Raw genomic sequence first — 14559 nt, forward strand, 5'->3', positions numbered from 1 at the left:
GATAGGGGATGTGGATTGCAATGAATGGAGGGGAAGTGAGAAGGGGGGAGGGTTAGAAGAGGATGGAGTGAGAAGAAAAAAAAAAAAAAAAATAGAAAAAAGAGGCGATTCAAACCCAGCGGCGGAAGGGGATGATAGTACCAGAGCAAGCAAACATCCATGCAAAACGGGAAGGATGGGCGTGATCATGGTCTCACATGATCGGCTACTTACTGAATCCAGAAGATTGATGGCTGAGGTGTCGGTGGTTGTTCGGTGGTTGCTGCATTTAGCTCGGCTGGGCTGGTTGGTTTTCCTTCCTATCGACCATGGCTTTTCACCCTTCCCACCGCCAAGGATATCTGGCTCTTCCTTGAGACATTTGTGTCCCCTCTGATTGGGCTTCGGAATTGCTCGCGTGGAAAGCAGATTTCGCATCGGTGCCCGAGCTCTGGTGGCGCATCGCTACTGTGTATCTGCTGGCCTAGTCTCCTGTACATACAGGTAACAGACACAGAGGGCTGCTAGTATGGCGCACTTGCTGGCATGAGGGTCCGATCACCACCAATGAGTGCGCCTATACGGGGGGTTACTACTATGTTTAGGCCCATTCTCCGTCACGAAACCTTGCGACCTGAAATGCAGACAACCAATTTTGCCTGCAATGCGGGTGCGGTGACGGTCTATTACCGGCCGGTAAAACCCATGGCGCAAGATTGTGAAAAGACCAAAGGCAAGCCTATTTACTTACCTCGTACCTCTTGCCTATTACGATGACACTAAGGACCCGCTTATCATGGACGCATGCAATGTCGTAGGTCCAAGAGAACTCGTACGGAGCGTAGCGTGTCTCCTCCCCTTCCTTCCCGTCATTCCACCCGAGCGCATGTCTTGTCTCGGTCCCAGCCCGTCCAGTGTGGTTCGAGTGTGATGTTTGCTGGAGGACTTAAGCCTCTGTCACTGGCTGTGGTGGAGATCAGGCTCCTCCCTTCATGTGCGTCCTTCCCAACTGGGTTAATATCAAACTCCCTCTGCGAGGGGGGAGTGACAGCAATTACTGTGATTTCTAGTCGACGATATCAATTAACAAGCGCACGCTGCACGACGATCTGGAACGTCGCGTTGCCACCGAATGACTCGGTCAAACGAGGCGTGTGCGATGCGATGGCGTAGCGCATACCCCCAGCGGCCCTTTTTCATTGGGTGTATCTAATTGGGCATATCTAGGCTGAAAGAAGGCCTGAGGCGAATAGTAGACGGGGGCGAACGGGTTGACGGGGTGAGTGGTTTGAGCGGTGTATTGGGCGACATTGTCTGGAAAACAGTTCCGTGAGGGTCAACCGGTTCCTGTCCGTTGATGTCAAAGTCGAGGCGCAGAAATGAACTCATAGTTACATTTGAGGATCTTCAGATAGGCGACGCTTGCTGCGATCGCAGGCCCGCGGCGCGTCAGGTGATTCGCCCGGAAACCCGCCGGGGAGAGGGGGTGCCGACCAGGTTCCACCGCAGCCCATGCAAGCCTCCATGGCTGGCCGGCAAAGACCGGCTGTTACTTCCCCTTCGACAGTGTCTTGATCATTGGATGAAGCTGACTTTCTGCAGGCGCGATCAGTAGCGTGCCGCTTTTTGCCACTGCCGATGGACAGCCTCCACACCCCTGGGTGATTGACTGGGTCGCAGACTCCATGTGTTCATGGCGGCGAGGGGGAGGGGGGAAGAGGAACAACAAAAAGAGAGTTAAGACCCGACCTGACCGGATCTGACCTCGGGTACTAAGCCCATACGGTATTGAAGTAATCTTAAGGTACATCAGGTACGCATATTGTTTATATTTATTATCTACTAGAGGCAACAAAGTCAAAGTATGTATCTTGGTAATTCTTTGGTATTATTGCGGGCCTAGCTAACCAGGTACACCCGCCCAATTGAACTTGTGTAGTACTCCATAATTTTCCTTCCAGTGGTACTAGACTACCAAAGCTGGGAGTTGCCAGGTACAGGGCTCCCAAAGGTCCCAGCGATGCGGTCTGCTAACCTCGAAAGCGGTAATAGAGATAGGACCCAAACTCCAGTCAGTTCTCCGGACCTTGTTTGTTTCTCAGGCCTCGGATGGGAGACGTTCATTCGCTGCTTCATAATTTGATTCCCATGGCCTATGCAGGTAAGGCCCGGGTCCCATCTGGCGGATTGATGAGGGTATTTGCCATTTGGGTTCTACCGGCTCCGACACTTGGACGGCCGAAGATACTTCGAAATTCCCCAATTGACACTAGCGCCCCCGGTAGTGATTGGGCGGATAGCAGTGCCACCAGCGACAGGCCGGGCCAAGACTGGGGCTGCCCGCAGGCTTGTCCTCTTTGGGACTGGTGGTTCCCGATCCTTTTTTTTCTTTCATACGGAACAAGTTACGGAGTACTTACTACTGATTCTTGCTTACTGACTGCAGACTGAATGACTTTCCCTCTGTAGTAGTCCCCGGCCGGAAGTCTCGACGGGCCCGCGGAATTATGTCGCAGCCTCTGCTGCTTTCCAGAAACATCAATGCCTGTCTTACGGCCTCCCATCCGCACTGCTGACTGGCTGTCGCGTTTTAAGCTTCCTTCCCTCTGGGTCTCTGGGAGTCTGGGTGCTGGACTGTGTATTTCCTTTCTTTTCTTTTTCATCTTTTTTTTTATTTGTCCCTTCTCTTCTCTCTTCTTGTATGCATTTCCCCTTTTGGTCTCATCTGTTGTATACTCGAATTTTTCTGTCCCTTCCCATTTCCATATTGGGTATTTTCTGGGATTTTCGATTTCCTCACACCGTTTTTCGCCCACTTCGTCTCAAATGGTATTTTCCATCAACGCCCAAATTATATGGTTATCTTTTAGTTTTCTTTTAGTGTTTTGAATTTTCAATCTGTGATTTTTTTTGGACCTGTGGTTTCTTTTTATTTTTATCTCTCCACTTGGATGCCGATGCAGCCACAGATCCAGGCCCGGAAAAGCAAATCCCTTGACAATTGGGTCGCCGGCTCCATATATAAAATTCGGCCCTTAAAAAAAGTAGCAACACTCATAAGTTGTTACTAGTACTAGCATTTCTTGCTACATAACCTTTTGAATCACCAACGTCGCCCCTTCTCCTGCCTTCATTCCCAAACCCTGGGGCTTAGTGTCGTTCACTTAGTCTTACCTTTTGGGGGGCATTTTCCACTTTCATTCACCCATCATTCCCACAACACTATTGCCATCTCCTCCCGCCAACCGAACCCCACCCCCATTGAAACTCCCTGTATCCGTTCCCTCGGGTCCTTTCTTCATCTCTTCGCCTCTTCTCTTTTCTCTCTTGCCAGGGCGACTTCCCCTCGTGTGGTCGTCTTGTTGTCCCATCATTGTCATATATGTCCGACACGCAATCCTCCTCCTCCCGCTTTCTAGCTCCCGCTCCTGGCCAGCCCCCAACTGCCAAGGTGGCGGACAATGTAGTTCAGGGTCGCAAGCACAAGACCACTGCCTGCAAGGCGTGTAAACAGAAGAAGCTCAAGGTGGGATTTCTTCATTAAGCCCGTTGTCACTGGTATCTTCATACCATCACATCGCGTCCTGTTCGTCGGCTGACCCCCTCAAGTGCAGAGGTGATCCACCATGTCAACACTGCGTGGCAAACGGCATCCCGTGCCTGGTCGACGAGATGGCCGACATGCGTCGCAAATACGCCATGAAGCGGAAATTGGACCGTCTCGAACAAGCGGAAGAGACGCTGCTACGACTCATTGACGCGCTCCGGGAAAGTGAGAGCAAACGTCTCGCTCAGCTCTTGAATCTCATCCGGAGTAATGCCTCCTTCGAGGAGCTTCAAATCTTCCTGGAGCAACAATTCACCGGGCGCGAACTCGAATTGTCCCCAGAACTGCGCGAGATCCAAAGTCAAATATCTCGCCCCTCCGACGATGATGAGGAGGCGCAACCGCCTTCGCAACCCCGATCCTCCCGCCGCGTTCTGGATGTCCGCCGTCTCGCCGATAATCCCGTCTATCAAGTTCCTGCGAAGCCGTGGACAACGGTCACTGACGACGGTGACCTGGTATCTCACCTCGTTTCGCTGTGGTTGACCTGGACCTATCCGTTCTTCCACTGGCTGGATAAGGATGCTTTTCTACGGGACATGCGGGCCGGCAATCTCGACTGCCGGTTCTGTTCCCGCTTCTTGGTCAATGCAATTCTCTCAGAGGCTTGTGTAGGTGTACCCGATCTTTTGAACATGTACCATTCACCGCAGGACTAACTAACTTGATGCTGATTCTAGTACTACTCTGACTATGCCGAAGTGTTCACCGTTCCCAACGACACGCTCACGCGGGGTGATCATTTCTACGAAGAAGCCCGTCGGCTCTTGGAAGACGAGGAGGGAGGAGCTACAATACCAACTATCCAAGGTCTATTGGTTCTGTTTATCCGGTATGTGCGTAAAGCTGCATGCAATGTGGGACATGCTAATAGTGTTGGGCCTCCAGGATGGTCCTGATGGGCAAAGACCGATTGGGTTGGATGTACCTGGATCTAGCTATCCGGGGGGCGGAGGAGTATGCGGAACGCCATCCTCCCGGGATAGCCGGCCAGGAGGCAGACCCTGCGTTCGAAGAGGTCGTGAATAGGACTCTCTGGGGAGCCTTCGATATTGCTTCGTAAGTGAAAGCCCGTCTGGAGAATAGGAGCATTAACTAACTGGCATTGGTGGCAGGACGGCGACTGTGTCATTGATGAAGCATATCAACGTCAACCCCCCGCAGCGTCCACGCATCCCCGTCACCCACGGCGACCCGCACGATCTATGGTACCCATACCCGCGAGAGGTGGACGCCGTCCGCGGGCATCACAATTGTGTTTTCGATCGATGGTGCGACTTTTGCTGCATCATGATGCAGATCAGCCAGGGATTTCATGACCCTGAGCACCTGGTTGCCCCGTCGCAGATGATCGGGTTTGTTGATGGCATCTACAAACAGCTCCAGGAGTGGTACGCTCATTTGCCACCGTGCTTAAATGCGGATGTGGCGACCGTCCCCCACGTTTTGAGTATCCAGTGAGTGTTTTCGCCTCTCCCCTTCACAGGATGCCTCTTGTGTGCGACGCAGTGTGCTGATTTGCCCCACCGTAGTATGTTTTACCATACCACCGTCATGCAGATCTTTGGGTTTCTCCGATCCAACCGTGAAGTGGCCCTGGATGTGTCCACGGCCGCACATGCACGGCAACTCTGCCTTTCGTCGGCGCGCCGGGTAGCAGCGCTGCTTCGAGTTCATCGCGACAAGTGGGGCATCGACCGGATGGCGCCGTCGACCATTCAGTGGTGCAGCATCGGCATGTTCACCCTCATGGAGGCGCTGGACTCTACAGATAACCGCAACGCCTTCGTTGAGTTGTGCATTATTGCCCGGGCGTTCTCACGGCGCTTCCCTCTCGCCAAAGGTATTCTACGCATGATACAGCTCTCCGCGACGCAGACGGAGGTGGCTCTTCCTGAGGAGACCGGCGCGCTATTTACCGACTTCGAGACGCTGGGCTGGAAGCAGCGCGACGCCGAGGAGTTCAGCAGCTTCTACCCGCATTTTAGCTCGGTAGTGCAGCAAGGGCCGGCGCGCCAGGGGGACGTGGATATGGACCAATTCCTGGCGAAATGGGATGGGTTGAGTCTCTCGCAGACGAACCAGGATTCGGCCGCGTCGGAGTCCGATTCGAAGCGAGGCAGCTCGGCTGACTGAGGATGGCATCGCCCAGCCACCCATATTCGATTTCTCATGTCTTGACAAGTCCGTGACGAAGTAAAGAATCATTACCACTAATTCTAGATCAAAATGTGTTGCATGATTCCCTGCGTACATTTTCCCTTTCTGGATAGCATCATCCCAGTACATCCTTCTCGCCCATATCTCGGGATCCGGTGTCTGCCGGTGTGAAACTTGGCCCCGATGGAATGTTTTGGGAGCGTGGAATAATAGCGATCGACATATGACGTGTCTCCGTTGCCTGGCGCCCGGAAATTTCTTCCGCCTCCATTTCGCACCACGAAATTAGCGGTCGGCATCTTTTTCCGGTGGAGACTCTCTCCTCGACTGTGTACTTTCCGGTTTATGCTGTGCTCCGCAGCTAGCCCTGCCTTGCTTTGTCCGAGATGTTCCACCTAATTCATCCCACGTTGTCCGTGCGTTCACGCAGATTACCGTGGGTCAGTGCGTTTGTCGCAGTGAGCTCCTACGGATGGGGAGAGGCATTGGGGTTCTAGCACCGTGATTATCGACTGTTCACTGTGACGTGTGAAGGAAAAATCCAGGCGTTTGAAGGCATATTAAATGCCAGCCAGGCCTGAAACCGATCACTGGTGGTTTGCTTGTGGTGCTTGATGAATAGCCGAGGGTCAAGCAAAGAACGAACAAGCACCACCATCACACCAGTCCAGCCTACATTAGATTGCTTGGCAATGCATTGTAACTACCCACTCTTACTCTCCGGCATTCCTGAGAAATTAACTCAACCCTGTTGGAGTGGTCTGATGCGCTGTGAGGTGTATTTTTCCACTTCCTTCCCCCTCCAGTGTCCGCCTGAGGATCGATTGCAAGGCGGTCAGAGGCGATTCGCCAATCATACCGAACAGCGTCGACGATCAGGTTGCGGGCCAAATTGCACGATCCGTCGGAGCTGGCCATCTCCACTGCGATGCTGCACCCCTGCCAGGAATTGGTTTCCGTGATGCTTCATCTTCTACGTCATTGTGCCGGTCAAGCGGATACTTCGGGATCTGGTTCAAATCCAGCTTGCATGAGGACTGATACAATTGGTGTCGCGGGGTTTGAAAAGTGTAACCCCCCTGGAGATTGGTGCGCGGGATTATTTCTTTTTTGTTCGGAATGGCCGTTCATGGTCCAGGATTGGGTTGCATCGTTCACTTTGTACGAAGAAGTGCGATCGGTGAATGGGTCGCATTGTTACATCACCGTCCTAGTTTTAGCCTTCGTTCGATGGGTCTGTTAGGGGCTTCGGGGATGAATGACCCTCCTATCCACTATCATCTGATTGTCTCGGGGTTCCCCTGCCTGTTTGAATTCCGAAGCTGGGTCTTATCTGGTCAGATGCCTCCACTCGAGTGCTAGTATGCAGCTGTAGTTCGGAAATATTTTTCGACGGTATATATATATGTCCTGTCCCCTAGTAGATGAACCTTGCTGCCCGCCTATTCTTATTCTCGCTATCCGAGTATATTACACGTATGTAATGCTGTAAGTAGCACTACTACATAATCAATACCAGACATCATGAATAAACAACTGCATTTGTACCCTTTGCATGGGTGTCCATCTTACTGAACTCACCAGTTGTCCAATTGTGGCACAAATGTAGATGGTAGCCAGTATCTACCCGTCAACGAACTTTATTGTTGTGCGCACGGAGCACAGTCCTCCGCCAACATTTCTCTCTCTATTGTGTATGCTACTCTTGCCTCAACGTGAACAAAATGTGCAACAATACTATTCCGCAGCACCATTAATGGTTATAGACCAAGCAAATTATAAGCATCAAAATTATCAACTAAATTGACAATCCTCCATCTTCAACTCCGATACTGTGACCATCACAATCCCCGGCTGCCAGACAGACAAGACAGACAGACAGACAGACAATGGCATTGAACTACCCGAAAGCTTAAAATTAAACCCACGCGGGCCAGACATTCTAATCAACCCACCCACCGTGGGTAGGATCTACGCCTTTCCATCCCGCCATTGAAATTTTCACTCACCACCACTGCATCCCCCATCTGCATATTACACCTCCAGAATCATGATTCAGGTCGAATCGCAGACAATAGCTGCGTCTGCGACTGCACCCGCGGATAAAGATGTCGCCTGGGCCATAGTCAGTGAAGAAGCGGGGGAGATTGACCCCGCCGTGGAGAAGAGGGTGCTGCGCAAAATTGATGCATTTTTTATGCCTGCTATGTTGATTGGTTTGTCATATCTATCTTCTTTGTTTGGATGCTTGGTAGTTGTTTTGTTCAAGATGATTGGTTAGATGGGTAAATTAGCATATTGTTGACTTGTGGGTTATAGGTTATGGGTTTGTTTACTGGGATAAGGTTCGTTTTGAGTATACCTTGACTTGATATGTCTCCGTCAATTAACTAGAGCTATTGTTTGTAGGCCATCCTTGGAAGTGCATCACTGTTCGGTATGACAACCGATCTGCAGCTTCAGGTCATGGATTACTCCACTTCGCCTGCCACCAAGGATACCTCCCGTCTCAGCTGGGCCACCTCCATCTTCTACTTTGGTATGATGGCCGGATTGTACCCTATGACCTTTGTCCTGCAGCGATTTCGCATTCAGCACGTCCTGGGTCCGGTCGTAATGCTGTGGGCCATTACCTGTGCTGCGACGGCGGGAGTAACCTCGTGGCAGGGGCTGTTTGTGCAACGGTTTTTCCTGGGTATTCCTCCTGCTCTACATTGGCATTTCCTAAGTTACTGACTATATAGGCTTCGTTGAGAGTGTCATTCCTACCGGTTTCATGACGGTTGTCAGTGGATATTACACGCAGGACGAGCAGAGTCTGCGACAGGCATGGTGGTTCTCCGGTACGGGATGGTTTACCATCATCGGAAGTGCGCTCAACTATGCGTTTGGACAGATCGATTCTGGGAGTCTCAAATCTTGGCAGTATATCTACATCTTTGCCGGCGTGCTCACCTTCCTATTTGGGATTTGGTGCTGCTTCATGCCTAACTCCCCCGTCGAGGCGTGGTTCCTGACCCATGAGGAGAGGGTCGTGGCCGTGGAGCGCCTGCGTCGGGGACAGACCGGTGTGCGCTGCCAGGTGATCAAGAAAGATCAAATTGTGGAATCATTCCTGGACATCAAATTGTATTTGATCGCTATTATGATGGCTGCAGCGTAAGTAACCCGTCACACATGAGAAGCGTCGCTAATACATCCTAGGTATACCATCAACGGCGCCATTTCCGGATTCGGCCCCCTGATCGTATCAACCTTTGGCTACAACACCCTCGACTCCATCCTGTTCCAGTTCCCTGTGGGTGGCGTCTGCCTCATCTTCATCCCTCTCTGCGGCTACATCGGCATGCGCGTTCCAAACACGCGCATCCCCATGCTCATCGCCTGTTGTCTCCCCGTCATCGCCGGCTGCGTGATGATCTGGAAGTCCGAATGGGGATATCACCCGGCAGTTCCAGTTGCTGGATACGCCATCACCGGCTTCTTCGGACCTGTGGTCAGCCTTATCATCACTCTGGGCGCCAGTAACGTCGCCGGCGCGACGAAAAAAACCGTCATGGCGGCTACCGTGTTCGTCGCCTACACTGTGGGCAACATCATCGGGCCGCAGTTAGTGAACAGCAAGACCGTCGACCAGCACTACCCCGAGCTATGGGAGGGAATGGTGATCTGCTACTGCATCACCATCGCGGCGGCGGTAGCATTGTACGTTGTCTTGTGGCGTGAGAACCGGCGTCGCGACGCCATGGATTTGGACGAGAGCCAGCGTGATAAGCTGGCTTTCCAGGATCTGACGGACAAGCAGAACCCGTTCTTCCGCTACGTGCTGTAGCAGCAGCAGTAAAATCTATGTATATTATCGAACATCATCATTAGATAGACCAGTAGAATATTCCACTCCATCATCCGCTGTAATGATTACTCATATCACCTTCTGTGCGATCTTCGCCTCCCTCTTCTCTACCCGCTGTAACATCCTCTCACTCTGCTGTAACCGCTTTGTGCCTCTTTTCTCAGGCTCCTTGAACAACTTGTCCATCTGGCGTTGCAGTCGCTTCAAGTCCCTCTTCAGGTAATCCTGTACAATTCCTATACTTGGAGTGACCCTCCCAACGGGCCAGAAACCTCTCCGCAGCCCTCTTCCTAACCATCACCTTGCATTGCCCCATTTCACCTCCTCGATTCTCACAAGTATCTTTTTCTTAGCAACCCTGCCTCCCTAATATCCTTCATAGCCCGTCCGTGTCTCCGGACAAGCACCCGAAAATATCTCTGCGAACCACTCCTGAGGACAAGATGGACGCCTGATCACCAGCAAGGATAGACACTTCTAGTAAGTACACGACGCGAGAGCTAATATTGGCCCTGGCATATAATGCCTCCACACTGATTTGTCAATTGATGTGTTGTAAGACAGAAACTTAAAACTTATTGAATTAGCAATTACTATTGTTATCACCACCACCTTCATCACATCTACTCATCCAACACATTATATGTAATCCATACCTTCAGAAAAACGGTTCAAACCGCCCCTGCCATCGCCTCAACATCATCCTTCCCACCCGCCGTCGCAGGCGTCCCTGTCGCCGAAGTACCGGCCATACCTTGCCTCCTCAACCCAGCCAGAGTAATAATCTCTCCCTGAAGGAGATACATATACCAGTAGTACGTTCCTACGAACAGCCCACCCCCGATGATATTACCCAACAAGGTCGGGATAATGCCCTTCCATACATACAACCCCACCGTGATGTCCGGCGCATCCAACCAAATGGCCAGCGGGATGAAGGTCATGTTCGCCACGACATGATCGAAGCCCAGTGATACGAAGGCGAAGATCGGCCACCAGATGCCCATGATCTTTGATGCGAGGTCACGGCCCTGTAGGCCGAAGAAACAGGCCAGACAGACGAGCCAGTTGCAGCCGATGCCTCGGAGGAAGATTTGTTGGAAGTGTGGGGTGACTTGTTTTTTTGTGGCGAAGGAGATGACTTCGCTTTTGTAGGGGTCTGCGGAGAAGACTTCGCCGTCTGTATATTGTTAGGATTGTCGGTTCAGGGAATAAGGGAGAGAGAAGGGAGAGGGAAAGTACAGCCAAAGATAATCGCTACGACAAATAGCGATCCGCAGAGATTTCCCCAGAATGTGATGAACCAGTGAAGCAGCATCTTCCACCAAGGGAGTTGGCGCTGTAAGGCTGCGACCGTTGTGAACTGGTATGTATGATTAGTGCTACATTCTTTGGAATTGGGGAGTAAGGAGAGGGACATACCATGAAAGATCCCGTGCACAAATCCGCCCCTGTCAGGATGATCATGCACAATCCATACGGGAATACCAATGCACTGATTGTGCGAATCAACCCCGGTGCATTCTCCTGGAACCAGGTACTCGTGTTCGTGCTCAGGGCGGTTCCGCATGCCAAGGCAAGTAGACATCCTGCGGAGACGGCGCTGAGGAAGACCTTGTCGAGGCGTGTATTGCCCTTGACGATACCTGCTCGGGCGACGAGGTTGATTACCTCTGTAGGGGTGTATGCGTCTATGCTGATAGACATGGTGAGGGTATATAGTGTGCAGTGGGTGAGTTGAGGTATTCAGACTGACCTACATGGGGAAGTGAAGACCAGACAGCCCTATATACACAACTGCAGCACTGCGTAGGGCGAAAACAAACAGTCAGGACCAATCACGTAGCGTGTATAACTTCTTATCGGATCGGCATCCAATACTCAGATTCAGGCTGGATAGAGTTCAGCCCCAGCATGTCGAGGGTCCCGCTGGGGTTCTTGCCAAGACCGGCCCGGACGAGTCACAGCTTCGCATCTTATCAGCACTGAGTCTGGCATGTCGACATCTCCGCGGTGAACTCGGCTGCTATTCAAGGGATACCTAGCATTTGAAGGCGTAGCGTGGTAATTGGCTAGTTGGTTTGTGTCTAGCATGGATGGACCCGGGATATCCCTGCATCCCCGAACACCTTATCATCTCAATTGCCGGGGAACATCTGTTCATTGATGGAGTGGGGATCTGATGCCTGTGCGTAACTCCATCAATGAGACTATTGTGTTGATCTATCATGGCTATTGTTCTCGTGGTTACTTGTTGGTGGAGGCTTATCGGGGAGAAGCTTCGTTGAGCGGGACTGAAAGCGATGGTGGTGATTTAGAGTTCGATAAGCTGGTTCTCTGGTCTTGGTGACAGGATAGGGCTTCATGTCAGCGTGACAGGATGGCGATCTTCAATGGTTCGGCTAAAGCCGACCAGTTACTTCTGTCATGGTATGGTCTGGATTTAGGATAAGTAGGTGTGACTGTGGGTGCTTATCATAATCAGCGGTGGCAGCTATTACACCATCCAAATTGGTAATTATGATGAAAGTGAGAATCAGAGATATTCTGTAGTTATCTCATCATGGTCTGCAGAGAACCCAGTTGAATCGGAAGACAAATTAATTCCACAATACTGACTTTATCGAAGTTGCATGAACCAATTGCGACTCACATATTGGCAGCCAACATATTAGTTTTTTTCCCCGACTGCACTTGGGTTCACATCTGTTTCACATGCATGCAACTCAAACTCATATTATGGTATCTCTATATGCTGTATATACTCTAAATCTATATATGTCTATGTACTCACTTCTGCTCTGCAGCCTGTGACATCCCCGGCTCCCCATCCGCCGGCACCATAGGCTCATCCTTAACTGGCCTCTCCTTTTCCACCACATCCGACTTGCGCTTCGCATTTTCCTGCAACTTGCGCATATAGCGATCCGACTCCGCTGAATACTTGCAATGCGTTCGAATCACCGCACCATACTTGTAGAACAAAAACGGCGCAGGCATACACAACAGCGACAGAAACGCCGGGATTGACGGCGCCCAATGAATTCCCACACCATCATACATATACGGCGCAATAATGGGAAACACCGCACCAAAGATCGACCGCAACACCGTATTCGCAGCCAACACCGACGCCGCATAGATGGTATACGAATCAATCAGATAATTCATAACCCCAAGGTAAATCAAAATCACCCCAAACCCGAAGGGTGCCGTCGCAATAATGCTCACGATCCAATGAATCGACGGATAATCCGTCCACGCGAACCAGAACTGACTGATCGGGATCGCCAATGCCCCGGGCATACACTGGATGAGTCTCGTCTCCGGCGGTGCAAAACCTCCATGTTTTTCCTGCACCTTGATGTAATGCAGATTGGCGGGAATCGTGCAGGCACACCCCAGTATCATCCCCACCGCAATGCCCAGGAAAGCCAACCCGCCCACACCGGGATTCCACCCGCGCCCATCCTCATACACAATCGGGAACGCAGCGAAGAACATGTACAGCGTCCCATACACGATGGCAATGTACAGCGCGAACAACAGCACAATCGGCTCACGAAACAACAACACCCACGGCCGAGACATCGTCGTCTTCAACAACCTCGGCAAAGAGACCGTCCCCTTATCCAACTCAATCTTACTCCGATAAACCCGCCCCGTCAGCTGCGAGAGCCGATCCGCGCGGAGTCGCAGCAGCCGTGGTGCATACGTCTCAGGGATAGAAACCGCCATGAGCAGCCAGATAAACCCAGCCAACGCAGCTAAGAACCCCTCCACCCAGCGCCATCCGGCGCTCATGCCCAGAAACCCACCGATGATGGGTCCGATCGCAGGGCCAAGGAACGGCGCTGCGGCATACAAACTCAACGCTAAGCCGCGCTGCCGCGCCGTGAACATATCGGAGATGGTACCGCCTGCGTTCGTGAAAGGAGCGGAACCGAACGCGCCGGCGAAGAATCGCAGAATGCACAGCGTCCAGATATTCTGGGCGCCGGCACAGCCCGCTGAGAAAGCGGCCATGCCCATGCAGCTGAAGAAGAAGGGGAGCTGGCGCCCGAAGACTTCACTGAAAGGGGCCCAGAGGAGGGGGCCGACGGCGAAGCCGAGGACGAAAAGTGAAAGACCGATTGTTGCGACTTCATCGCTGACGTTGAAGTAGGCGGTGATTTCGCTGACGCTGCCGCTGTATACTGAGGAGGTGAGGGACACGGTCAACGTGCAGGAGGCTACGATGAGAGTGATGGCGACTTTGCGGCCCAAGCCGAAGAGCATCGGGTTGCGGTTGTCGTTCGGGATCCAGGACACGACGTACGGGTCGTCTTCGGTTCCGTTGCCAGGGAAGTCGTATTCCAGGACTTCTTGGGTGATGGCTGCTTGATCGGTGAGGAGGCGCCAGAAGGGGATTTTGGACCGGTAGACCCCTGGTGGGAGGGGTCCTTTGGTGAGGGTGTCCTCCATGTTGTGGATGTTTTAGTCAAACTTTTCTATTACTTTTCTAGAGTTGGCGGAAACTTTTTTGAACGGAATTTTTCATAGGATATAGGGCCTGGCGCAGCCAGGGGCATTAGAAGGGTATCAACAACGAACGACAGTGCACATGGCAAACCAGTGAGCGAAACAACAGCGATAAGCAGAAGAATGCGACCGACCACTCATTTATCACTAAAATTCTATCGCTTGCGTTGAAACCGGAAACTAAAGAAAAGACACTAAAAAAACGGGGCATTCCGTGTGGCATCACGACCCACTTTGCTGTTGGAACTCCGAGTTGCCACTTATCCAGCAGCACACAAACATGCTCTCAGTGATCGGTAAGTTGGTTTGATTTTTAATCGTCTTGTGGATGCTGCAGAGCAATCTGTAATACGTGTCTCGCATTGGGCTAACACCCATTTTTGCTTGCGTGATAGGCATGTCCAAATCCCGAGGAGTGGTGAGATCGGATATCGGCACG

The 14559-nt window shown here is 51.8% G+C and overlaps 4 protein-coding genes across 4 annotated transcripts; 2 read left to right on the forward strand and 2 right to left on the reverse strand.

Moving 5' to 3' along the window:
- Positions 1 to 3206: 3206 nt before the first annotated feature.
- On the forward strand, positions 3207 to 5764 carry BO85DRAFT_267435 (Zn(II)2Cys6 transcription factor). Its single transcript, XM_025655065.1, has 6 exons — positions 3207 to 3505; positions 3589 to 4197; positions 4267 to 4418; positions 4475 to 4645; positions 4702 to 5043; positions 5119 to 5764. The coding sequence occupies exons 1-6, from the start codon at positions 3362 to 3364 to the stop codon at positions 5720 to 5722; spliced, it is 2022 nt and encodes a 673-aa protein (XP_025517208.1). The 5' UTR covers positions 3207 to 3361; the 3' UTR covers positions 5723 to 5764.
- A 1620-nt stretch (positions 5765 to 7384) lies between these two features.
- Positions 7385 to 9664, forward strand: BO85DRAFT_448234 (putative MFS transporter). Its single transcript, XM_025659886.1, has 6 exons — positions 7385 to 7440; positions 7513 to 7962; positions 8066 to 8091; positions 8156 to 8441; positions 8491 to 8905; positions 8951 to 9664. Exons 2-6 carry the CDS (start codon positions 7797 to 7799, stop codon positions 9576 to 9578), a joined length of 1521 nt encoding a protein of 506 aa, XP_025517209.1. The 5' UTR covers positions 7385 to 7440; positions 7513 to 7796; the 3' UTR covers positions 9579 to 9664.
- A 439-nt stretch (positions 9665 to 10103) lies between these two features.
- On the reverse strand, positions 10104 to 11341 carry BO85DRAFT_448235 (formate/nitrite transporter family protein). The gene is made up of 3 exons (XM_025659887.1): positions 11022 to 11341; positions 10842 to 10962; positions 10104 to 10779 (listed from the first exon to the last, which is right to left on the reverse strand). Exons 1-3 carry the CDS (start codon positions 11304 to 11306, stop codon positions 10271 to 10273), a joined length of 915 nt encoding a protein of 304 aa, XP_025517210.1. The 5' UTR covers positions 11307 to 11341; the 3' UTR covers positions 10104 to 10270.
- A 1048-nt stretch (positions 11342 to 12389) lies between these two features.
- Positions 12390 to 14373, reverse strand: BO85DRAFT_476904 (MFS transporter; the record flags this gene model as incomplete). The annotated part of the gene is made up of 1 exon (XM_025662803.1): positions 12390 to 14373. The coding sequence occupies exon 1, from the start codon at positions 14061 to 14063 to the stop codon at positions 12390 to 12392; it is 1674 nt and encodes a 557-aa protein (XP_025517211.1). The 5' UTR covers positions 14064 to 14373.
- Positions 14374 to 14559: the final 186 nt, after the last annotated feature.

This window comes from Aspergillus piperis (assembly GCF_003184755.1).
Source record: "Aspergillus piperis CBS 112811 unplaced genomic scaffold BO85scaffold_6, whole genome shotgun sequence".
NCBI lineage: Eukaryota > Fungi > Ascomycota > Eurotiomycetes > Eurotiales > Aspergillaceae > Aspergillus > Aspergillus piperis.

Coding starts and splice junctions, on each gene's coding strand:
- BO85DRAFT_267435 (XM_025655065.1), top strand. CDS start 3,362: ATGTCCGACACGCAATCCTCCTCCTCCCGCTTTCTAGCTCCCGCTCCT. Junction 4,419..4,474: donor CTATTGGTTCTGTTTATCCG/GTATGTGCGTAA, acceptor TTGGGCCTCCAG/GATGGTCCTGATGGGCAAAG. Junction 4,646..4,701: donor GGAGCCTTCGATATTGCTTC/GTAAGTGAAAGC, acceptor CATTGGTGGCAG/GACGGCGACTGTGTCATTGA.
- BO85DRAFT_448234 (XM_025659886.1), top strand. CDS start 7,797: ATGATTCAGGTCGAATCGCAGACAATAGCTGCGTCTGCGACTGCACCC. Junction 7,963..8,065: donor TATGCCTGCTATGTTGATTG/GTTTGTCATATC, acceptor TGTGGGTTATAG/GTTATGGGTTTGTTTACTGG. Junction 8,442..8,490: donor TGTGCAACGGTTTTTCCTGG/GTATTCCTCCTG, acceptor CTGACTATATAG/GCTTCGTTGAGAGTGTCATT.
- BO85DRAFT_448235 (XM_025659887.1), bottom strand. CDS start 11,306: ATGTCTATCAGCATAGACGCATACACCCCTACAGAGGTAATCAACCTC. Junction 10,963..11,021: donor TGTGCACGGGATCTTTCATG/GTATGTCCCTCT, acceptor CATACATACCAG/TTCACAACGGTCGCAGCCTT. Junction 10,780..10,841: donor CGTAGCGATTATCTTTGGCT/GTACTTTCCCTC, acceptor AACAATATACAG/ACGGCGAAGTCTTCTCCGCA.